This window comes from Larus michahellis, chromosome 16 (genome assembly GCF_964199755.1).
Source record: "Larus michahellis chromosome 16, bLarMic1.1, whole genome shotgun sequence".
Taxonomy (NCBI): domain Eukaryota; kingdom Metazoa; phylum Chordata; class Aves; order Charadriiformes; family Laridae; genus Larus; species Larus michahellis.
Window position 1 is genome coordinate 4,052,143 of NC_133911.1, and position 23,538 is coordinate 4,075,680.

At 52.7% G+C, this 23,538-nt stretch overlaps 2 protein-coding genes across 10 annotated transcripts in view; one reads left to right on the forward strand and one right to left on the reverse strand.

Moving 5' to 3' along the window:
* The first annotated feature begins 457 nt into the window (after window positions 1-457).
* RNF223 (ring finger protein 223) lies at window positions 458-1,700 on the forward strand. Its single transcript, XM_074609568.1, has 2 exons — window positions 458-509; window positions 853-1,700. The coding sequence occupies exons 1-2, from the start codon at window positions 458-460 to the stop codon at window positions 1,698-1,700; spliced, it is 900 nt and encodes a 299-aa protein (XP_074465669.1).
* A 2,253-nt stretch (window positions 1,701-3,953) lies between these two features.
* LOC141732052 (tyrosine-protein phosphatase non-receptor type 11-like) overlaps window positions 3,954-23,538 on the reverse strand; it is a 57,083-nt gene continuing 37,498 nt past the window's right edge. For 2 of the 9 annotated variants that reach the window (XM_074560348.1, XM_074560352.1), the window contains exons 3-16: window positions 17,126-17,320; window positions 13,679-13,871; window positions 13,468-13,587; window positions 13,037-13,150; window positions 12,504-12,600; window positions 11,850-11,929; window positions 10,965-11,120; window positions 9,888-10,019; window positions 9,459-9,613; window positions 8,863-8,930; window positions 7,817-7,968; window positions 7,512-7,612; window positions 6,064-6,183; window positions 3,954-5,650 (exon numbers count right to left, since the gene is read on the reverse strand). In XM_074560348.1, coding sequence (XP_074416449.1) covers window positions 6,099-6,183; window positions 7,512-7,612; window positions 7,817-7,968; window positions 8,863-8,930; window positions 9,459-9,613; window positions 9,888-10,019; window positions 10,965-11,120; window positions 11,850-11,929; window positions 12,504-12,600; window positions 13,037-13,150; window positions 13,468-13,587; window positions 13,679-13,871; window positions 17,126-17,320 — 1,648 coding nt within the window. In that variant the 3' untranslated portion in view covers window positions 3,954-5,650; window positions 6,064-6,098. Of the gene's footprint in view, window positions 5,987-6,063; window positions 6,184-7,511; window positions 7,613-7,816; window positions 7,969-8,862; window positions 8,931-9,458; window positions 9,614-9,887; window positions 10,020-10,964; window positions 11,121-11,849; window positions 11,930-12,503; window positions 12,601-13,036; window positions 13,151-13,467; window positions 13,588-13,678; window positions 13,872-17,125; window positions 17,321-23,538 lie in introns of all 9 variants that reach the window. The other 7 variants (XR_012583944.1, XR_012583943.1, XR_012583941.1 and 4 more) reach the window with 7 other exon arrangements.

Here is a 23,538-nt window from a genome sequence, read left to right on the forward strand (position 1 = left end):
GCAGAGAATTCCCCTTGCTCTGGCAGCAAGGCCATTTCCTCCAATATTGCTTTTCTTGCTGTGTCACGGTGACGAGACGGACACGCTGCTTGTGCTGGTTGGGGGTTGAGGACGGAACAGACTTTGCAAGCTCTCACCTCCCTTGGCTCCTCCCGCGACACGAGGGGGTTCAGATCCCACTGTGGATAGCCAAAACCAGGCGGCGCCGTTGGGTGGTGCCTCCCTTGCCGGCCAGGCAGCACGCAGAACCATGATTCGAGGCACGAAGCTCTGTCTGAGCACACCAGAGAGAAGAGATTCACACACAGACACGCACACACACACACCCCCCCCCACCCCGCTACCTCCACAACTGAATAGTGTTATCTGTCTCTTAGGCCTTGCTCATGCTGCCACCATAATATCTGAGTGCCTCCCAGACTAATAGACTGCCATAGCGAGGTCCCTACTTGACCTCATGGAGTCTTCTGCTCTCCTCCCTGCTCAGGTGTCGGGGAGCACCAGCCGGGGTAGGTTTTTGTTGTGTTTTTTTCTGCCCAGAGGGAGGCATGTACGGGGGAAGACTGCACCCATCTATAACGCCGTGGTGGTTTTGGTGAAAAGGCTTTGGCTGGATGGTGGACCTCTGCTGGTTGCTTGCTTCTTTGCAGGATGTTTAACTTCACCTTCGGTACGCAGCTTCGAACAGGCTACCTGTGTCATTCTCACCTCTCGCAGGGATCTATTCCAGGCTCAGGATGCAGCGGAAAACACAAACTTGCTCTTTGTTCCTTTTAAGGGGCTAAACACAGGTCTGGTGATGGGTGTCTTCACGTTGTCTAAAATGAAGGCTGTGGTTTTCTTCTCTTCTAGAGTCTCCCAGGGCTCTCTTTATTTCCTCGGGCTCCATCATGTCGTGCTTCACGCATCTGTGGCACTCCAACACGCCGGACTCTCCCACCAGCCCAGTCCCTGCGTCTCCAAGTGAAATCCCCATCCCCATCAGCCCCATCGTTGTCACCTCCCCAGGAGACGGCAAGAGGAAGGCGAGGTCCCCAACTGACAAGCCAGGCTCCCCGAACCCAACCTCTCCGAAGCCAGCCTCCCCTGTTGAGTGCTCCATTTGCTTCAACACCTACGACAACACCTTCAAGACGCCCAAGCTGCTCCAATGCTCCCACGTTTTCTGCCTGGAGTGCGTGGCCCGCCTGAGCAAAGGGCTGCCCCCGAACCACCCAGAGGACCAGCTCCCCTGTCCGTTCTGCCGGCAGCTGACCAGCATCCCCCTGGAAGGTGCCCCAGCACTGCAGACCAGCAAGGAGCTCCTTGCCACGCTGCCCCCTGAACTCCAGCAGGAGAAGGTGCTCTGGATGGAAGGGACCAAGCTCTGCTGCCGCCAGTCATCCGATGACCCTGAGAATCCGGACTCGTGTATCTCCATTGATGTCGCCATGAGCAAGCCAGAAAGTCCCGAGGCCCCCCCGACTGGGTTAGCGGGGAGGCTGTCCCGCTGCGACATGTGCGACGACTGGAAACGCATAGTCCTCCTCTCCGCGTTGATCATCATCCTGTTCTGCATCATTCTGTGGCCAGTCCAGTGCGCCCTGAAGACGGGGAACCTCCGCTGCTTCACAAGGACTGTTGCAATGAGCAGGCCAGAGTATCTTCCCCCGAAGCACACCACGGCGGCAGCCCCCGCGACACAACTCCCTTTCCAGTAGCAGCCAGGCAGCCCCTCGCTCCCGTCCGGCGAGGCTGTCGGCTCCCTCCCCACGGCGCATCAGGGAGGCAGGAACGGGGTCTGCTGCCCTGACGGCATTCCTTGGGTTGCTGGCAGACCCCGTGTCCCGTTCCCCACACTCCTCCTGTGCCGACACTCCAACCCCCGCATCCACCTCCGGGAGCTCTGCTGAAATCCTTGCCTGCCAAGCTTGTCTCCAGCCCAGGAGTGCTCCAAGGAGCCGCCTCGGCATCCTGCTGCCAAACTCTCCATGGAAACCAGAGCTTGGAAAGCAGCAGACAGGCTTCTAGGACTGTTTGCCTCCAGTGGCACACGGCCGTGTGCCGGCTTGGCCGGATACCAGGTGACAGCGGCTACAGTTCCTCTAACTCCCTTGGGGAATAAAGGGCTATTTTTGAAAACTGAAGGATCTACATGATTATTCCTAAGAGGAGCTGGGATTGGGAGGGTAAAGACATGTCGAAGTCGTACAAGCAGATGAAAATTATCCTTATTCCACACGCTTGAAACGTTTCCGCAGTGTTGGTCAATACTGGAGGTGTAACTGCTGCCTCCTGCTGACAAAACACGGATCGATCACTGCTACCCACCTGAGCAGCGTCACCATCCCGATGGGCTATTGAACAGAACAGAGTAGCCATTCTAACTCGTTTTTGTTTTTTTTTTTTTTTCCCCCCCTAAGAAGATGATTAAAAAAATCACTCATCCCTACCTGGAAAGCGATTTTGGACCCAGGGGGTGATTTCTGTTAGGCACGCGGCCCCAGCAGTAGAACCCTGCCCCCAAGTTACTTCATGCGCAAACTTCATTCACGCTTGTCACAGGCAAACTGTTGCCAAAACAATAAAAGTTCCACCTTTTGACAGCTTTACCCTCCTAATCTTCAAATGTGTCAGTATTAAGACACAGGCCAGTTTCTTACACTCTATTTTTATTTAATGCAGCGATCTTCTGACGGTGATTAACAAAAGTCTTCATGATGAAGGCGGCTTACAATTAAATGTTTTCTATTCAAACACATGGATGTAAGACAGTATTGTATGCAAGTACCGTACGTGTATGTATTAAATTATGTTTTATACAATGCACGGTGTCGATTTGTAGCAATTAACTCCCCATTTCCCTTCTCACTTGCCGTGGGAGGCGTTCATGTCGCAGTCCTGAGTCCAGCTGCATTCCCAGATCACGGCAGCTACACAGCGTGCCCGTACGTCAGTCCGTCTGTGCATCAGCTGCCCCAGTGCTGTCAGTCCTGCACACACGGACAGCTTTATCCTGTAAATTCATACTTACTACCATCTAGGCGGTGTTGTCCCGGGCGCAATTTCCCTCTGGGTTTACCCGATGTCGCCTGAAAAAATGAGAAGCCGCAAAGGCTGCTCGTCTCGTGCTTCTTCCCACCCGGATGAAAGACACTTCCAGTCTCCCCTTCCAGGAAATCTAATTTGAAATAGAAAAGGCTGAAGCAGCGGCAGAAGTAACTCAAGCCTGCCGCTACGCAAAACTTCTGCGCGTTGCTGCGTCTGCAAGCCCTTCGCTGGCCGGCGCTATCTGTGCCAGCCACGCGTCTGCAGCAACGGCTCCAGGCACCGTCACAGCTCCCGCCAAAGGCACGGGGATTCTCGCTTGTATCGGCCTGTCCCTTTCCCCCGTGCTTGCCACCGCAAGGATATCTTCACAGCGCCAATTTTAGTCTGTTCTTGGAAAAAAGTGACTCACCCAGACTTAAGGCTGAGAAGGCACTTCCATTTTACCCAGGGTGTGTCTGGGGCTAAGGCCAGCAAATAGACACTAGTAGAGATGAAATGCTTTGTCATTACATCTTTGTCACCCTTCAAGTCCCGCTGATGAGACCCAAGGGCAGGGGAGAGGGAAATAACATCTTCAGCCTTATAAAATCTATTGTTACGCTGGCCACGGAGATGTTCTCACTGTTCCAACCGTTCCTAATAGTCTGTCACGGCATCCTTGTGGGGACTGTCCCTCTGCACTTCCCCTTCTCCCCACGTACTTGGAAGCAAAGGTGGAAGGTTTAGCTCACAGGCAGCTGAACCTCTCACTTACGCACAGCCAAAGGGAAGGTTCAAAGCAAATGAAAACAGGGCCCTGAACAGCCGCGTTTGGTGATGGGAGACACTCAGGACGCCCCACTGTCCACACCAACTGTCAGTCACTTTCCCCAAATTCAAACTACTTAGAAAGAAAGGGGAAAAAAAAAAAAAAAAAAGAGAGCCTTGAGAATATTCAACATTTATTAAAAGTGCAATAAAAATAAACAGTTCTCCTGTCCCTGTGACAAGGGACCAGAAAGACCAGCCAGGAAATACAGCCAAGGTATGTCATTGTGCTTTTGTTCAACCCCTTCTGCTCAATGCTTGGAGCTGGTGCTCCAGGCACTAACACCCCAACCATGCAGCAAGTCCGTCCGGTCCCAGAGACCAATGAGGACCTCGGCATCAGCCATGCGGCAAGTCCGTCCAGTCCCAGAGACCCAGGAGGACCTCGGCATCAGCCATGCGGCAAGTCCGTCCAGTCCCAGAGACCCAGGAGGACCTCGGCATCAGCCATGCGGCAAGTCCATCCAGTCCCAAAGACGCAGGAGGACCTCGGCATCAGCCATGCGGCAAGTCCGTCCAGTCCCAGAGACCCAGGAGGACCTCGGCATCAGCCCCACGCATGCTCTGGAGGTTCAGGCACTGGCACTCCGACCCAAGGCTCCCCACAGAGCACACTTTTAGAGACTGACGACTCCTGCAGGAAGGGGTTCTTTGGCAGGATTATTTGCAGGTCTTAAGGCTGGAACAGCAGGAAGCACTGGCAGTCACAAGTTGAGACTCATCAACAGAGCTGGGACGCTCCACGCAACAACACACTCATCTTCGTGGCACTGGTCAAGTCACAAACACTCCTACAACACTCCTACTCAGCAGGCACAACACTTGCCTTGTCGTATAGTTGCAGGGGAGAAAAAAAATAAAGAGGTCACGCAGCAAGGTAACGGCAGAGCTGCATCAAGCTTAGAGGGGGCCCGGCTCAAAAAGTTCAGCTCAGATTAGTATCCTCGGCTGGGACTCGCTGCGGGCGGCTGAAAGCCCAGCGCACAGCCAAAGCTGCTCTCCTACTCCTCAGCACCCATCAGCTAGGTGGGATTTCACATAGCTCGACATCCAGACCCACCGGGTCAAAAATGGAGGTGCTCACCCCTGTCTCAATTCCACAAAACCCACGTGCGGAGCAGCTAGCAGGCTCTCAGGGACACACACACACACACACACACACGCACGCATCTGCTGTGCTGCAGCAGCAGCGATTGCTCGGTCTGCTTCGGCAGGGTTGCAGAGAAATCTAGGACTGGTACAAGCCATAAAGGAAGCGTGAGAAGAAGAACCAGCAGAGCTGCAGATCCCTGGGCCCAGGCAGCGCTTGCTCTCTGCTTCTCACCCTCGCAGGCAGCAAAGTTACTCCAGGATTCAGTCTAAAAACACTTCTAAGCTTAGAAATGATTGACCTAATGAAAACATTAAATTGTACTACCATTTCACTAACGCCCTAAGCGGGCAACCCTGGGAAAGCTCCTAAGCAAACAGTCACTTCCATTCTGTTTAACAATTTGTGTGTAAAAAATAAGAACCTTAAATAAAAAAAAAAAAATTAAAACTGAGCCTTGATTCCCTAATGAATGTCCAGAGGCACTTCCACATAAATATCAACCTACTGATAGGGGGGCGAATGGGAGATGATCCTTCTCATGAAATAAGTTAGGTCAAGGCATGTTCTGGGGCGCAGACTCTGCTTGTTTCTTACAGTCAGCTTCTTCCTCGCTGAATCCAAGGTGCTTGGGGAAGGCAAGACGGGCAAAAAAAAAAAGAAAAAAAAAATTGTCCGCAATTGCAGAACTTGGAAAAGGGGTGGACGTAAACACTGTAAACCCTGCATTCCAAAACAAGAAGACAAGAAGGGTGGCATGGTTTACAACCGGGAGAAAGGTGCACTGATAAGGTTACAGAGCTGAGACACTCCCGGCGCGCGCGGTCTCTCCCACTCCTGTGCAGACATAGCGCAGTCTGGTTCCCAGAGCCTGACGCGACGCTCCAAAAAGCAGATCTCCCCCATCGCTGTAAATGCGTTTCCCTGTTACGGCGCCCCATTTCCCCCTGTTCTCCCATCAGCAGCCGGCCACAGCCACGTCTTCAGGCTCCGCCACATTTCAAAGTGCAGCTGCCTTCCCCGCTGCGGGCAGAGCCGGGGAGATCTGCCTACGCGGAGCTGGAGAGGAGCTGGGTCAAACGCAACGTAAACAGGCTGCGGTGACACTCTCGGTTAATCAAGGGAAGCATTCCTACCTGCACAGCCTCCATACAGCTCACCTCCGGCTCCTTTATCGCCCTGTATTACTCATCCCTGAAACCTTTGGGCTTTTGATGTTAAGGTTCTCGTAGACGGAAGCTGACTCATCATCAACCCTGTCAAGAAACAAAGCCTTGTTATTAACAGCTCACCACTCCGGATCTTTTCCCAGAGGCAGGTGGACAGTGGGAAGCGGGCGATGGCCCAGCCAAGCTGCCTTTTTCCCTCCCCAGCCTTGTGGATAGGACGACACCAGGTTACGCGCTTTTCTCAATCTGTTTTCTCTCCCTCTGAGCCACCCCTCCTAGGTTCCAACACGGCTTGGGGATGGAGCTTTGAACCTTCCTCCACATGTCAGCCTTTCACGGATCCGAAGTTTCTGCAGGACCAGGAAATACCACAGCTCCTGGTATTTCCTACTCTTACTTTCTCTACATACCCAATTTCTCTGGATTTTCCAAAACCTCCTGGAAGGAGAGGGCTGCTCCAAAGGCCAGATCCAAGTACCTCTGAAGCGGGTTTGACACCCAAAGCTGGACTCGCGGGAGCTCTCTGGAGCCGACAGCACCAGCCACGCAGAGCTCACCTGGGCTCAGTCCCACTCAATCCTCCCCACCCTCATTTATTCAGAGCCGCACTTTCAAAGTTGGGCGTTTTAAACAGCACACAGATGTTTCTAGAGGCCAGCAGGGAAGATCCCAACATGTGACATCTCCTTATGCCCTCTTCTGTTGGGTTTTTTGTTCTGCATGAGCCCGGCAGCAGCATTTCTGCCTCCACTTTAGCACCCACGCCTCTGCTGCTGCCCAGCCAGCTCTTCTTTCAAAACCGATCCTGCAATTCAAGGTGCCCAAAAGCTCTGGTATTGTATAAGAGATGTATAACAGATGCCCCTACCCACTCACCTTCAACTTATAACCCCTTCTCCATCCCTCACTGGTATCCCACGACTTGGGGCAAGAAGGAAAAAAACATAATTTGGGGTTTTTATCTCTGCTTATGTAAGGAACTCATGCTCCTTAGCACATGCTCCCTCTCCACATGGGTGCAAATCCCCCTGCCCTGCTCCCTTCTCGTCTTCCTTCAGAGTTTGCTGTAGAAGTCCCTCAGTGGCAGCAGCAGTTTCACTCTCTGGCCGATTCTCCGGAGACATTCTCCAGAGCCAAGGATACGGGGCACAACTCGCTAAAGGCTAGCATCTATTTCCTCCTCTCCTTTCCAAAAGCGTAGCACACAAGCACGGTGAGCTGCTACCACCAGCGCTGACGGTGTGGTGGGATCGCCTGTTTATTTTCAGCCGTTCCCATACGACAGCCGGCAACCGGTCAGGTCTCAGGTACGGGAGAAGCAGGCTGGCAAAGGATAGATACCGGGGCCTTTGCTCAAGCTGTTCTCCCTCCTGCTGCAGAAGTTCTTAGCCCTGGCAGAGAGACGTTCATCTTACACAGACTGGGTCCGCGGTGAAGGGGGCTGCCCTTTGGCTCTGCCTTTTTCCATAGGAGAGTAGCCGATATTCAAGTAGTCTCGCTCTTTCCTTTTACTCCTCTGAAAGAGAAAGCAAAGACTATAAAAATCCCACTCAAAGCAGAAGAAAGCCTTACAAGATCCCGTATGCCAGCAGGGGAGCGGGTTGGTTTCCACGCGTTCGGGGCAGCGTTTGAGTTCCAGGGAGGAGGTGGGGCTGGAGGTGGTGGTTGGGGTGGCTCGAGTTCTGCCTTTGCTTTTCCAACCGAGCCGAACGGGACTCACCTGTTCTTCTTCCAACCTCTTCTGCTCAGCCTCGATGTACTGCTGGACAGCCATGTAAACGAACTTGTACTGGGCCTCTGTCTGCACCATGCCCGAACGCTGCCGGCGTACCATCTGGATAGTTTTGGGGATGTCGATATCGCAGTCCAAACCTGCTCAGGAGCGAGAAGGTGAGGTTTAGGGAGTGGGAATTAGGTTGAAAAATTATTTCCTTAAGACAGCTTTGAAAGCTTTCAGTACCTCGCTGCACACCGAATATTGCGAAAGGATTTGGTGCATCCCTGCCTAGGAGATTTTTACTTTTATTTCCTTTTTTATCCCCACCAGAACTTCTTGGACTGAGGATGGCTGAGGCAGGGGCTGACTGCCTTGGAGCAAGGGAAGGGGAATCAGGTCTGTTCCGTGGCATCTTCCTACAGATCCAGACTTACCACCCTTGCGCGGTTTATGAAACAGATACAACCATTGCTGAAGAGGGTCCACCTGCCTCAGGGCTCCTGGACCAGACCCAGAGATGCCACAGAGTGATCCACAATGGCTCTAAAATTTCAGGTAAGCGTGACAGCCCTTCTACACAAGAGAGTCTGGGGGGCTTATTTCTAAAAGGGCTCCTGGAGTAGCCAGTAGCTACTGGCGTAGCCCTTACTCAACATGTTTCCCCCCGCCCTGCTGCCCTCAATAAAGGGGGGTTGTCCAGGAGACCTTGAAATCCTGGCCCCACTGATGCCAAGGAGAAGGCTCTCCCGAGTCTCACATTACTGTCCATGGGCACACCCTTTTGGAGAGAGCTCACCTTCCATTACGATAGAGCTCACCTTTCATTACAATAGAGCTCCATCTCTTGGCCCACAGAGAAAGGGGGAACTGGGCACAGTACAAATGCCCTTTTCACCCCACGTTCAGGCTAAGGCTGTGCCCGCTGTTTCCCGGACAAGTCCAACCCACTGCCTGGAGATCAGGTACCCACTGCTTGCACAAGAGCAGGGTTCTCCCATAACTGGTCAGAGCAAGGCGAACGGTGAAAGCCGTGAGACAGGGAGACATACCTTGCCTGTGAATAATATCCACCAGAATATCTATCACTATGATGGTGCCTGTGCGTCCTATTCCAGCACTGGAGAGAGAAAGGAAGAAAATCGTTGCAGGAAGGTATATTGCCCCGAGTTAGTCAGCTCAGCTCCCACACTCGTCTGCACGCCTGGTCCATCCCGGGCGGATTTGGCACGGCTGCTATAAGATAAGCCCAGCCAAACGCTGACCCGTAGGAGATCAGAGTCTAGCAGGCTGCAGGAGAGCCACCGCCTCCAGATCAGGTCTGCTCTTCTTAGGCTGGGGGAGGCCCCATCCCTGGAGACATTCAAGGGGAATGGATGGGGCTCTGAGCGACCTGATCTAGTTACAGATGTCCCTGCTCACTGCAGGGGGGTGGGACGAGATGGCTTTTAGAGGTCCCTTCCGACCCAACACAGTCTATGATTCCCTGCGCTATCACCAGTGAGCTCTAGAGGAGGGCTCTATTTCCCCATCCGTATATCCCCATCCCCCGCCATCAGCTGACACGATAACCCAGTGTCAGGGGTGATGAAAAGAAGAGACACGTTTTTATTACCCATCCCCACTGCAGTGCCCCGCTGGTTCCTACCTGCAGTGCACTATGATGGGCCCCGTGCCTGGAATGCTTCGCTGTGCCCGATTCACTTGGTCCAGAAAGCTCAGAACCCCTCCTGGCTCATTGGGCACCCCGTGGTCTGGCCAACTGAAATACTGATAGTGCTTCACCAGCCTCGGGCGCTCATCCTGCGGGGAGCAGAGACCCACCACCCAGTCAGAAACCCCCTCCCACCAGGAGGCTTCACCTTCCTTTCCTTTTATCAAAGCTGGGGCAAAGTGGCCCAGAACTTAAGCAGTGGGACCATTAAGTTTTTTTTAAAAAAAAAACAAAAAAAACAAAAAAAAACAAAAAAAAACCCAAAAAACCCCCACAAAACCAAAAAAACAACCAGAGAAGCCACAGCTCCTCCAGCACCAGCCCGTTCCCAGGATGGTGGGCAGACAGCAGCAGAGGACTCACCCGGTCAGTCCGGAAGATCTCCAGCTCCCGAAGGTAGTAGCCCTGGGCCTCACGCTCGCTCACGTTGCGCACACAGATGCACCCGTATTCCTTGGCGCAACTCTTGTCTGGCCAGTAACGGAAGCATTTGTTCTGCGGCAACATCAGAGAGCGGCTCGTTAGTCGCGGCTGGGGGAGCTGGAAGGTGAACCCCCGAACACCTTGCTCAGGGATGCTGCTGCACTCCAAGGGCGCGCGGCCCCGGCGCAGAGGTTTAAAGGAGAGCCGTACACACGCAGCATTTCCTTCGAACTGGGGATGTACTGGAAAGGGCCATTCCTATAGGAAGGACGTGATCCCTAGGGGAATTGTCCTCCTCAGCCCCGGCCTCAGGTAGGCATTGCTTTGCCAAGGACACACACCACCTGAGCTGTTGGTCTGGTCATTGCCTAATTCCTGAGCCAAATCTCCATCCCAAGGGGCTCCATAGGCTGTCTACACCCCTCCTGTCCTCCAGCCCGTCCCCTCTTTGCTACAGTGACTTTGCCAACCCAAAGGAAGGCTCGTGAGCAGAGCTATCCTTTATCCCATCTCCGCACGGGGCTGCTGCGAGCACATCCCTCCCCCCCAACACTTATTCCTAAGCAACACTGCTCATGCCAATCATAATTAGCTCCTCTCTTATACTAGGGAAGGCTGTTCCGGCAAATGGCTCCGCAGAGAATTTCACTGTATTCCTCGGCCCGTACCAACCCACTCTTAGTGAAACGCGTACAGGAGGCACACAGGCAGGTTGTGCGATCACGTTTGTCCCGCACACAGCTTGCGACACACACTCCCCCCGCTTTCCAGCTTGCTCTAACAAGCACGCTGCCTTCTCTCTCCCCGTCTGCCACCCGCAAATCCCCACGTGAGGGACACTCCATGAATATTTACAGGCTGCGCAGAGCAGTGGTGTGCTTCTTTCATGAAGAAGAGCTAACGCAACGCCACGAGACAGAGGAGAACTGAAACGAAAGCTAGCCAGGGGCAACTTAACTAAACGCTATTCGTGCTGGTAACGTTCAGGCTGGGGGACAGCACCCTACAAGCGCTCACCCTGCCCCGCTCCACCTCCTTGGTTGTCATGACAATGACGTGACTGTTCTCCTGATACACCATGGCCCAGAAGTCATTCACCGTGGTCTGCAGGCAGCCCTGGGTGGCTATATAGATCTTGCAGTGCTCCGAGTTCCTTCTGTCTTCAGGGATGCTCTGAGGAGCAAAGGAGAGAGGCGGGGGGAAAAAAAAAAGCCAAGGATGCTGGAGTGAGGAATTGAGAGTTGCTTTAGCGCGCCTTCAGCAGCAAAGTCAGCACAACTTGCCACGCAGGATTTCTGAGCTACCCGATGTCCCTCTCCTCATCAGACCCGCGGCCATGAACCACCCTCATCACCAGCTTCAACAGCGCTGCCTGCAAAACGGTCTGCCGGCCTCCAGGGAGCTTTACGCTGCTGTAACGCACGTTCCTGCCCAACAGAGCCTCGCCGGCGGGCAGCTGGCGGAAGGCGCAGGTGGATGTGGGCTGGAATGAAGCCACCTTTGAAGGTTTCCCAAAGGCTGATGCTTAAGTAGCGCCAAAGCAGCGCTGCTGGAAATACAGCTTCAAGCAGCCCTTAGCTTACAGAGGGCAATTATAACTTGACCTCAGAGATAATGTTCAATGATTGAGAGTCTGGGTCAGTCCCCAAGGACCTCCTGAACAGGCAAGGAAAGGAGGGGATTGAGACAAACTCTTAGATAGGGGCAAACAGGACATGGTAGAATGATGAGACCCCTTGGGTTACAGTAGAAAAATCCAGCGTTTAGCCTGGACCCAGTGAAAGATACTGGTCCTGACAGGGCATTCCCTCAAGACTTACACCATTACTGCACTTACCCACCAGAAAACACAGCACTGGGCTGAAGACAGCCCCCACACGGTGCCTTCCCTTTCCCAAGTACCTTGATATAGTTGGCATTGATGTAGTCTGAGCCAGGCACGCTCTCATCTACGTCTTGGAGTGCTACCCGTGTGGTATCAACTGAAGGAGAAGAGAGTCCAGGATGAGCACGGGAGCCGGGACGGGCTCTGCTGCTGCGCAGTCACAGTGGCTCCCAGCAAGGGCTCCCACAAGGCTCCTACTATGAAGGGACATGGGTAACTACTGCAAAAGAGGGCGTAAAACGCTCTCCTGATGCCACAGCACTACTCCACACGACCTGGCTCACAGCTGTGCTGCCGATCTGGTAACTCGGATGGACATTAGCGATACGCAGTGTTACAGACTGACCCGAGCTCAAGTTTTCCAGTATTTCCTTGGGAAGCCCTAGCTCCGGCTCCAGACGACTTTTGAACCGCACTTGAGCTCTGAAGCACATTTGGACTCGCAGCACAAAGAGGGGAGAGCAATTTACCAGTTTCCCCACGCAAAAGGGACGGAACAGGTTAGAAAGGGGACGGAGAACGCCGTGAACTAACTGGACCGTCCACTAGGACAGTGTACACCTCCTTCCAACTCAGCTACGATCAGAAAGCTCTGCAGGGTTAACTAGCCCCAGAGAAGGCTGCAGAAACGACGGTGTAAAACCCAAACCAGTATTCAAGTGTCTCCTTACAGGGAAGGATGTTCTTGTAGCGATTCTTAGCCTTGTTCTCCGGTCTCTGTCCCTCCTTCCTCGGGTAGAGGAGCTTGCACTCTTGCTGCTGCAGCATCTGCGGAGGAGAACACAAAAGAACACACTGTGATGGGCAGACAAGGGGAGTCGGAGGCAAGGGCAGGGCACTCTCGACTGGCTGCTTGGCCTCCTAATGCCGAGAAGAGCAGAGGGAGGGCTGGCAGGAAGGGAAAGGGAGCCAAGAAGCAGCTTGATGAGGGAGTTAATGGGGGGGAGAAGGCACAAATCTCTGCAGGGAACAAAAGGCACGCAATTCTAGGATGAGGAAGGAGAAACTGCCCTGAACATGAGAAAAAGCAATGGGGAAAAAAAAAAGGACCAGGAAGTAACTCAGTTCAACACGGAAAACAGGGAACGGAGAAACAGTGTTGAGAAGAAATCCTCAGTGCTGGAAAACCACGACACTCCCACGCAAATCTGATGTTCTTCACCCAAAGGCACGAGTGGGACAGAGCACAGGAGCGTCCTTGTACCTCAAACTCTTCCCAGAACCCTTGCTTGGCCTTCTCGCTGTGATCTGCCATTTTGTTCAGCTCCTTCACCCTGTTTTCAATGTTAGCTGCATTGATGCGCGTGGCATTGAACGGCTGAAAGACAGGTAAAGGCAGAATAGAAATAACTTTCAATAACAGAAAGACAGATAACTTTCCCCTGGGGCGGGGGGGGGGCGGGGAAGAGTTCCCAAATCCCCGGGGATATTGGCAGGACTTGGGTCCGTTCCTGAGGCCTTGAGTGTGGGGCCAGGGACCTCTCTGGCGAGCGTGAGCCTGGACAAGGAGGACGAAGAGCCAGAGGGATGTTCTGAGGACAGAGGAGTTCCCAAAGAGCAGGGGCAGATTTATGCACTCCCCCAGGTGTTGGGGCAAGCCCAGAACCAACAAATATGCGCCAGAGCCGCTATTACCTGCTTCAGATGAACCACAGCTCCAGATTTCTCCACCATGGGGTTTTTCTTATAATGCTCCACCAGGTCTGTGAGCGTGTCGAACCGCTCACCTCCCCCCACGTCGTACTTCCCGTCTGGCTGCAGGAGAGAATGACAAAGTCACCGTGAGACTCGAACGTCACCCACCCAGCCCCTATGGCGGGGCGAGTGGGGACAGCCCCTTTCCCACCTGGTAGTGGATCATCACGTGGGTCACGTGCGGTTTGCGGTCCCCAGTCTCCATCTTATCCTCATTTGTCAGCACCGACAAGACAAAGTCTCCCGGTTTGCTCTGGCTCTCCCGCACCAGAAAGCTACCTGGCTTCCCCTTCTCTGTCAGCAGCTTCTCTGCCTCCTTGCCAGTGAGGTGCCCATGGTACCACCTAGGGAGCAGCAACGGAGAGCAAGGTCAGCCCAGAAACGCGCAGAGCATCGCTTTTAGACAAGAGCCGCCCTCGCCGCTGGGGACGGCGTTCACGAGAACCCCATTTCTGGGCTCCCAGCCTGACTGCTCTCCCCACTGGCACGACACCGGCTTGAGTTATTTTAGAAACAGTCCCCAGTGACTTTCCTTCGACGCTCTGCAATGTCACATCAATACCTTAGCCCCAGGCTGGAAGCGTCAAGCCTTTGCTCAACCCTCCAGCCAAACGTGAAATGGCATCAGTATATTAAACCGCCACGTGATGTGTGACAAGCACTGTCATCGAGGGACGGGGCTCTGACGAAGCTATGAGAAACACGATTCTGGCAGCTCTTACTTGAAGGTGGCCACGCTTTCCTCTATTTTTTCAACATGGAAAAAAAAAAAAAAAGAAAAGAACGCTTGGAGTCAGCAGGCTGCAGTCAGACGGTATCAGACACAGCGCATGGAGAACGCTGACCGCAAACAAGATGCTTTGACACAGTTTGGGAAGGATTTTGAGAAGGGTCCTCCTGGCCGTAGTTACTGCTGGTCACCAACCTCAGCTCAGGGAGAACACGCTCTCCTGGAGTGGCAAAACCTGGTTCCCCCCTGTGCCCAGGAGGCTTCTCCCCCACCAGCCCTGCCCGCGGCCACCTCTCTGGCCAGTGGCTACTGCAACGTGCAGAGTTTTGTGCTCAGCTCTTCCCAAGCCTCACTGCACAGGCATGAGTTGCTCCACCTCTCTGTCTGTCTCCAACTGGCATCCACGTGCCCCTCTGTCTCCATCTGATCTCTCACAATCCTTTCTCTTGGTCTGCTGACATACTCACACTGCAGCCCCAGGGAAATCCAGGCTCGGTCAGAAGCCTGTAGCAGCCTTGCCACAATGCCTTGGGGGTTCACCACACAATAATCTGCCCGTTCCTGGCCATGCCCTCTGCTTCCCCAAGGGCAGCACGGTTGTCCTGGCTCTGGGCTCCACAAGGCAGCATCTCCCACCTACCCCATAGCAGCTATGTGGGGCAGGCGTGCCTCGCAGAACGGTGGGGGTTGGAAGGGACCTCTGGAGATCACCCCGTCCCACCCCCTGCCAGAGCAGGGTCACCCACAGCAGGTGGCACAGGAACGCGTCCAGGCGGGGTTGGAATGTCTCCAGAGACGGAGACTCCCCCACCTCTCTGGGCAGCCTGTGCCAGGGCTCTGCCACCCTCACAGCAAAGAAGTTCCTCCTCATGTTGAGATGGAACTTCCCATGGTCAAGTTTGTGCCCGTTACCTCTTGTCCTGTCGCTGGGCACCACTGAGAAGAGCCTGGCCCCATCCTCCTGACACCCACCCTTGAAGTATTTATAAGTGTTGATAAGGTCCCCCCTCAGTCGTCTTTTTTCCAGACTAAAAAGACCCAAATCCCTCACGGGCTAGCACTCTGCTACAGCCTTCCAGAGATACAAATTACTGTTAGGAGTGAAGCAGAGTTGGGTTTTTTTTCCTGCCTGGGAGCCTTCAATCCCCACGCTCCATCGACACTCCGCAGAGGCTCTGGGCAGATGCCACAGGTCCCACTTTGAAGACGCTGGCTCCCGGCCTGCCAGCCAAAGCTGCCAGGAATTCAGAGAGGCTCAAAATAACCTTCCAGGGGCGATGCAATGGCATCACGTCACGTCTCAGCAACTTTGTCCCGGAGGACGAAGTTTATAGAACAGTGGCCAGTGACGCTGGGCCTTCTGTGTCCTGACTCAGCACGCTGCAAAGGCAGCCGTTCCGAGCCTGGCTGGGAAGACCTCTGAAGAGCACGAGTCCTTCCTGCAGGCTTCAGAAGGCACGAGGGTGGTGGGGCTGCACAAGTCGCGCTGCCCCAGAGGACAGAACGACCCGCTGCTGGTGAAGGACCTCAGCTGCTCCTTACAGCACTCGTGCTACTCAGGCCCAGGTCCTGGAAACACGGCTACCCTGACGCATCCCGCTATATTCTGACACCATCGTCATTTCGTATATTTAGAGGACTTGCACCCTTTTCCCTCCCTTCCCCCTGATGCCACCAGATGTGTGGTCTGGTGCAGAAATCTTTATGGAGCTTCCTTGGCAAGCCAAGCCAGACTTTCCTTGGCGGGAGAAGAGGGGGAAACCCAGCTGAAGGGGGGTTTCCACTTTTCCAGAGCTTTTGCTAATGTGAGCGGCTGCCCGGCCGCTCTTCACCCTGCCATCTGGAAGGAGCAAAGAAACCTCCCTGGCAACAAGGGAGCACATGAGCTGGAGGGACTTCCCAGGGCCTCAGCTGACGGCGTGGAGGGCAGCGCCTCCGCTCCATTTCAGGAACCGAGACCAGCCACGGCCTCGGCTTTACCCCGGCTGCTAAAGTTAGAGTACTCAGGAGCCTGCTTTGGCATCGCCAGCCGCCTGACCAGGCGTTCCCCTTCCCAACCCACCATGTCAGTCGCGGCATGTGACACTGGGGAAAATGAGGGGGAGGAAAAGGGGAAAAAAAAAAAAAAAAAAAAGGGGGTCACTGGAGCGTCACAGACAACAAGACCTTCACAAGGCGGTCACTTATTGCCTGGTGGAAACATCCTGAAGTCGCCCGAGGCGAGCCGCTTCTCACATCCCTGTCCCTGCGAGACAACAGCGCGTTCCTACGGGGATGAGCAGCGGCTACAGGCTGAGATGGGACGGGGACAGACTTATTACAGGGCTTTTCTACCCAGTGCTCTGCAGGCAGACAAAAGTCACTTAAATGACTTTTGTTTCTTTCAAAGCCAAAGCTGTATGCCTCCTAGGGTACACCTGTAGGACCCATTCAAGTCAGGATACATTCAAGGTTGGGCTTGATGAGGCTCTGAGCAACCTGATCTAATTAAAGACGGCCCTGCTCACTGCAGGGGGGTTGGACTAGATGGCCTTTAGAGGTCCATTCCGACCCAACACATTCTATGAGTCTATGACCCTTTACAGATGGACTCACACCTCTCACGTTCCCCGTTGCCTACCAGCTGGAGAAAGCTCAGCAGCTTCTGGGCCTTGCTAGTGTTATCTAGCCAGCTTCTGCACGCAGAGCTGCCAAGGAACCGCAACTCGCAGATATGCAGCTTTTGGGTCAGGAAAGCTAAATCACACCCGAACACGCTCTGTTTCAGGCTCCTTTCCAAACACGGGCCAGGTGCAGCTGTAAGGTCTGAGCCAGTTGGGAAGACGGTGTCACCACCGCCAGGAGAGGCTGTTGGAGAGCGGGACTTACCTCTCCGAGGTGGGGTCCTGGCAGTTGAGTGGGTACTTCAGCTCGATGACATTGCTGTTCTTCTCCCGCAGCAGCCCCTGCTGCTCAGTGTAGTACTGCACCAGCTCAGCAAGGGTGGCAAACTTCTCGCCTCCGTACAGGTCGTAGTAATCCCCCGTGTTCTGGATCTTAATGTGTGTCACCTCATCGTTTCTTCTGAGGAAGGAAGGCAAACAAGACCGTAAGAGAGAATGTAAACCCAGCACTGGCCTTCACGGTCCTCCTGAACACCACCCTCCACCTCCTTAAGCTGCACCCCGCTCTCTCCATTCACCCGCCTGTTCTACAGCAGGGGAAGGGATGGATGCTCCTTGGCCACGGGTACTCAGCCAAAAACTGACTCTGCCTCTCACAAGCTCCCAGCCCGCTCTGCTTCCCACACAACCCAACAAGGGGGTGAATAATTCCTCTTCTGCCATCCCTTCTGCTTCCTACACCACTCACCCTCCTGGCTGGATGGGGCTCTCACCTCACCAGTTTACAGTGAACAGTTTTCCATGCACAGGGTTACTCGCTATCATCTAACTAGTATTAAAAAAAAAAACAAAAAACAAAACAAAACAACAAAAAAAACAGGGAAAAAAAAAAATCACCCAAACCAATATATTGCCTGATATTTGCAAATCCTATAAACTGTCCCGAAAGGGTTAATGCTTTCTCCCCTCTCCAGTGGTGCCCTCAAGGCTCAAGGGGAATATGGCTGGGTGCCTTTATCAGCCCTCTCACCCCAGCAAAGCCCAGCCTCCTTCCTTAGAAGGCCACTTAGAAGGCTAACCTCTGAGAGGCAGGTTAATTGCATTTTAAATGCACTTAGCAGCAGCCTCCCTGAGCCAGGGAGACATGGCTGGAAGTCCGTTGGTTGACAGATGAGCTGGGTCAGAGAGGGATTCGTAAATCTGGGCAAATTTCTCGTCCTTTACCCGTGCTGAGCTGCTCCCAGCCTCTCTCAATTTGTTGCCAAAGCAACCGTGACAGTGAGATGCAGGAGACGCAAGGTGGTATAAGCAGCGTACCAGGTCAGACTGAAACGCCATTTCACGGAGCGGGGAATTAGCAAAGCGACAGCGGTCTGGGCACGAGGTTAAATGGAAAGGAGAGCTGGCAGGGGCTCTCAGTAGAGGAACTGCCCCCATTTCTGCTATCCTTCTGCAGCAGGGCCCAGCCCCTGTAGCAATGCAGTGAAAGATCAGGTCATAGACTCATAGAGTCGTTAGAGTTGGAAGGGACCTTAAAGCCCAGCCAGTGCCACCCCCTGCCCTGGGCAGGGACACCTCCCACCAGCCCAAGTTGCTCCAAGCCCCGTCCAACCTGGCCTTGAACCCCTCCAGGGATGGGGCAGCCACAGCTGCTCTGGGCAACCTGGGCCAGGGGCTCACCACCCTCACAGCAAAGAATTTCTTCCTAATATCTCATCTAAATCTCCCCTCTTGCAGTGTAAAACCCTTACCCCTCGCCCTATGTCTCCCCTCCCTGATCCAGAGTCCCTCCCCAGCTTTCCTGCAGCCCCTTTAGGTAGTGCCAATTCAGTGGCAACAGCCAACCGAGTGTGAACAGCCAGAGACAGCATCCACAGCATTACCATCATCCCAAATTAAAACCAGAACAAAACCAGCAGGAGACTGACAAACAGGCCTGAGGTGCGAAAACCTGCATCTGGATCCTGAATGGTCATGGTGTACCATGACAACAAGGTCTTGGACACAGAACCCAACTGTCTGCAACACAGGAAGCTGGTGGGTGGCACTCGTGGGTATTTAGAGAGACACGGTTAATTCTTCCTGATACATCTGGTAAGTATAGAATCACAGAATTGTTTTGGTTGGAAGAGACCTTTAAGACCATCAAATCCAACCATCAACCCAACACTGCCAAAACCACCACTAAACCATGTCCCTCAGCACCGTGTCTACACGTCTTTTAAATACCTCCAGGGATGGCGACTCAACCACTTCCCTGGGCAGCCTGTTCCAATGCTTGACAACCCTTTCTGTGAAGTAATTTTTCCTAATGTTTCTGACCTGGCCTGCCACACCAACTCCAGCTGTCCTATGGGCAGAGACTTCAAAGTTTGGCAACATTTGCATCTAGGGTATGAGCAGAACTCACTAGATGGAAATGAAAACTGGCTGTGAAATTCAGATCCCAGCCAGCGCTCCGGCGACAATGCCTCTTCTCCGGGAGGAGCTGTCACAAGAAGTGCTTTGGCCATTCACGCCAGCAGCTGGACGTGAAGAGCCTTTGTGCAGCACAGAAGGCAGCAGATGAAACTGTGTTTTTGCCACTTGGCCTGAGGCTCAAAAGCTCCCTTCTCTCCCCCAGCTCCATCCCCACATCCAACCCCATTACAGACCTACAAAGGCTCAGTTCACAGACCCACCACCCCCACCCTCAAGGCCTTTGAGCACTTCAGGGATGAAAAGCAGAGAGATAATCAGGGTCGTTTATCCCATGAGACCCCAAGGTCACGCTAAACACAAAGGGCATTGATCGATGCCCATTTCCTTCCCATTTTCTTCTCTTAAAGCTTACGTCACCCTCCAAACTGGGCAGCAGAACTGGACTGTGCAGTAGCAGCATCCATTAGTCTGTGCCCTCGACATGCTGGCTGGTGAAATAAAGCACAAAGGAGATGCCCAAAGTCCTCAGCTGCCCCGTGCCGGAGGGCATGGCCGCTTCTAACAGACACACAGCTCTCATACAGCGATGCAGCACTGTTTAATAGCAGATGCCAGGTTTTTTGGCAGTTTCGGAGTCAACAGTCGGAAGAGTGAGAGTTGCCTCGGTTCCCAGCTAAGCTTCTTTACGCTACCAGCACAACTCCTTCGCTAGATTTCCAGGAGCATTTCTTGATCCAAAATATTCCAACTCGGGAATCTGTGACCACACTGCAGTGACCACCAGCGTAGATGCAGTTTGCTCTTCTTCGCAATAGAGCACAGTCAACAAGAAAAGGACACACAAAAAACCCCCCAAAACAGACCCTTTTTTGTCACTGTCGGCAAAAGAATGACTTTAAATGTCAGAAATACCTTTGTCTGTTGCATCCCCCAAAGTCTTCTTTGGTCACGTGCTTTTCCTGCCTGTGTCAGACAGAGAAAGCCTAGAACTTCACAGCATGCAAATACGACCCTTCTGACAAGCTGCAAAAAGCGATGCAAAAAACCCCAAAAGCTCTTGATGGAAAAACCAAGAAGATTCTCCCACGGGGTTTAGAAACATCACTGAATGTTTGCTTTCAATGAAACGAGAGCTTGGGCTCCCAGAGAAAACTCACTGTCCACCAATACACCACAACAGAACCAACGAACATTTGCATGCAATTTCAGAGACACAGCCAAGTGTATTCTAGAGATTAGGAATGGGTTTCAAATTCTTTATACCTGATTCCTAAGAAGCAATTCAGCCGACTGCCTGAGCCCTACTGCTCACTTTAGCAGTTTGGAGCTCTGGAAGGTACATAGAGGAGACCAAGGACATCCAAGTGCTCGGTGAACTCACACGTTGGCACTCTTTACCTATCGGGCATTTATGCTTTTTGCATGTGTGAAGGTGCTTCTTGTTCCAAAGGGACCTAGCCTTTTGCCTGGGGAAGGGACGTAAAGCAGAAACCATTTGCCAACCGGCTGCCATCAAAAGGAAGCTTTCAACGCACTCCTCTGCCTCGCCAAACTTGTAAATAGCAGCAAACATGAGCACAAGCCAGCCATCCGTTGGTATGACATCTCCAACTAACTGAAATAAATTCACGCCACTCCAGGACAAAAGAAAGACACTGTTGTCAGAGGAGAACATGCTTGCTTAAGGGAAGAAGGATCTTGTGATAAAAGCATTTAGCTGAGATGATAGGATGATTTGATGTTCAGTACCTTCTCAAAGGCTCTCAAGGTGACTTGCCTCTGTTGGCTGGCGTACCTTGGAAGAAGCAGAATCAGGCACATCTCTCACTAAATATTTGTGAGAGGCAGGCCTGGATGACAGGGCCTTAATAGGGCTGCTAGGTGCTGTTGTGATGAGACACAAGGACAACTGTTTTAGGAAAGAGCCTCTTTCAAGCCTCCTTCCATTCTTCTCCAGATCCAACTTTCTTCTTGTGCTGCAACTGTATTTTCTGCAGGCAGCAACTCAACCGATGTAACACACCTGGAGTGCTGATTTACTCTTTTTTGCAGAGCATGTATTCTATAGGACATAAAATCCTCCTCGATTGCATGTCTTAACCTGTACCCAGCGCATATTAGTACACACCTTTTTGGGGGAAAAAACCCCCAAAAGTCCAGTTACTTACAGGAACGCTCAATGTAAGTGTTCATAGGGAAACCACTCTGGGAGACTGTAGCTCTAACAAGAGTTTGTTACCCAGAAGCACTCTGTACGGTATCCCGTGAACCAAGATAAGATCTGTTCCCATAAAACGTGACCCAATTACCAAATTAACAGGGTCTCTGATGGATGGTTCTTAACTGTCTTGGCATTTGCATTACCGCTGTGGCCACAGGCCAAGCACCACTTAGAGGCAAACTTTCAACATACCTTTTCCTTTTGTTCAAGCTACTTACCCAGACCTGGCCAAATCTGTAAGAAGCTCTTCACTTTCTTCAGAAGCCATTCTAAACACTTGGTCTTCTGGAAACATGCTCTGGCAGATCCAGGCAAGCACCGAAGGCTGGAAACACGGGGCATATCTGTGTGGCCTCACGTGTTTCTCTTCCAACAGCCCTCGCTTTCAAAGAGGTTTATTTTTTTTAAGAATCAGGGTTAGCATTTGGAAGACTCAATATCAAAAGCAAACCGAGTATCGGGTCCTTCTAGGAAGTGGGATGTGACAGAGTATACACAAACGGAAAGGAAGCTTTTGTAACTCATCAAAACTGCAACATGCAAATAAACTCGACCTCCATCCTCCAAAAATCCCCTAACTAGCAGGCTCTGCTCCCACCACCCAGAACAGCTTCCACAGCTCTCCTGTAAGCCCAGCTCCAATGTACAGCCCCTTTCAGGCTCAGAAGCTGAGGCACTCCTCCAAACAGTCCCATTTAGATTGGATATTAGCAAAAATTTCTTCTCTGAAAGGGTTGTCAGGCATTGGAACGGGCTGCTCCGGGAAGCAGTTGAGTTGCCATCCCTGGAGGTATTTAAAGGATGCGTAGATGTGGTGCTGAGGGACACGGCTTAGTGGTGGACTTGGCAGTGCTAGGTCTGCAGTCGGCCTCGATGATCTTAAGGGTCTTTTCCAACCTAAATGATTCTGTGATTCAGCGCAGGTTTTGTGAGCCACTCTACAGGAAGCACGAAGTGGTGGAGAGCGGTCACTACCTTTGGCTAACACAAGCACTCAGAACCTGCAGGAGCCAATTCCCGCGATGAGGAATATCACCCCCATTGTGACCCACTGATACAGAGCTGTCCCACTGCCTGGGAAGAGGCAACGCTGAAATTCCTGCAGAGAGCAGCGCTGCAGCCACTGCATGGAACGAAACAAGACAGCTCACGTACAGACCCAGCGGATATTCCTACGGCCTTACTCAGAATGACTCTCCATCATCACTACACTTCAGCTGCAGTTGCCAGACCACTTTCCTCCCTGTTGATGCGCTCCACGTATTTGCTGAAGTGCCCAAAGAACGAGGTGAGCCAATAAATCCAAACTCAGTACTCAGTACTGACGTGCCACCAGCACACCAAACAAAGACTCCTCAACGCAGCCCTCGTGACACTGGACTAGGGCAGGTGTGTCTGATCCTCTGGGTGGAACAAGCTCTTGAACTTATCTGCAGAGACGTCCCAAGAAGGAGCATGTTTCTGAAGAGGAAGGGCTGACAAAAGGAGTCAGGTTTGGCCGACTACAAGCTGCCAGCCGTTTGGACTGCGAGCTGAAGATTTTTTTGAAGAGTTTTTTTTTTCCTATTATTTCAAGACAGACGTCATCCGTTCATTAACCACCTCATGTCCCCTCCACAGGGCTTGCCTCTTTCTCTTAAGAGCTGAAAAAACAAAGCCCTGTGAAGGCTTGGTGCTGTAATGGTAAAGGCTGAAAGAGTGCACAGAAGTGAAGAAACAAAAAGGGAAAGCAGCCGCAGAGTTTCGTGGAAACCTTCCCATAACTTCTGCGATATTATTTCCGAGCCTCTCTTGAGGGACACGTATCTGGATAGACACCAGCACACGGCCACTTGGTGTGTGGTCTGGGTCAGCCAGAACTCCATCGCCTGCTTTCTTTTCAGCCCACATCCTCTCCGTAATTAAAAGGAGCTGCATTTCCCCTCGCTGGCTTTCAAAAAGCCTTGAAGAAGCTGAAGGGGGGGTTGAAAGAAGGAGGAAGAGGTTTTGATTGTTTTCCTAAAGGTACTTTTCTCCTGCTGCCACCTCTACCTTAG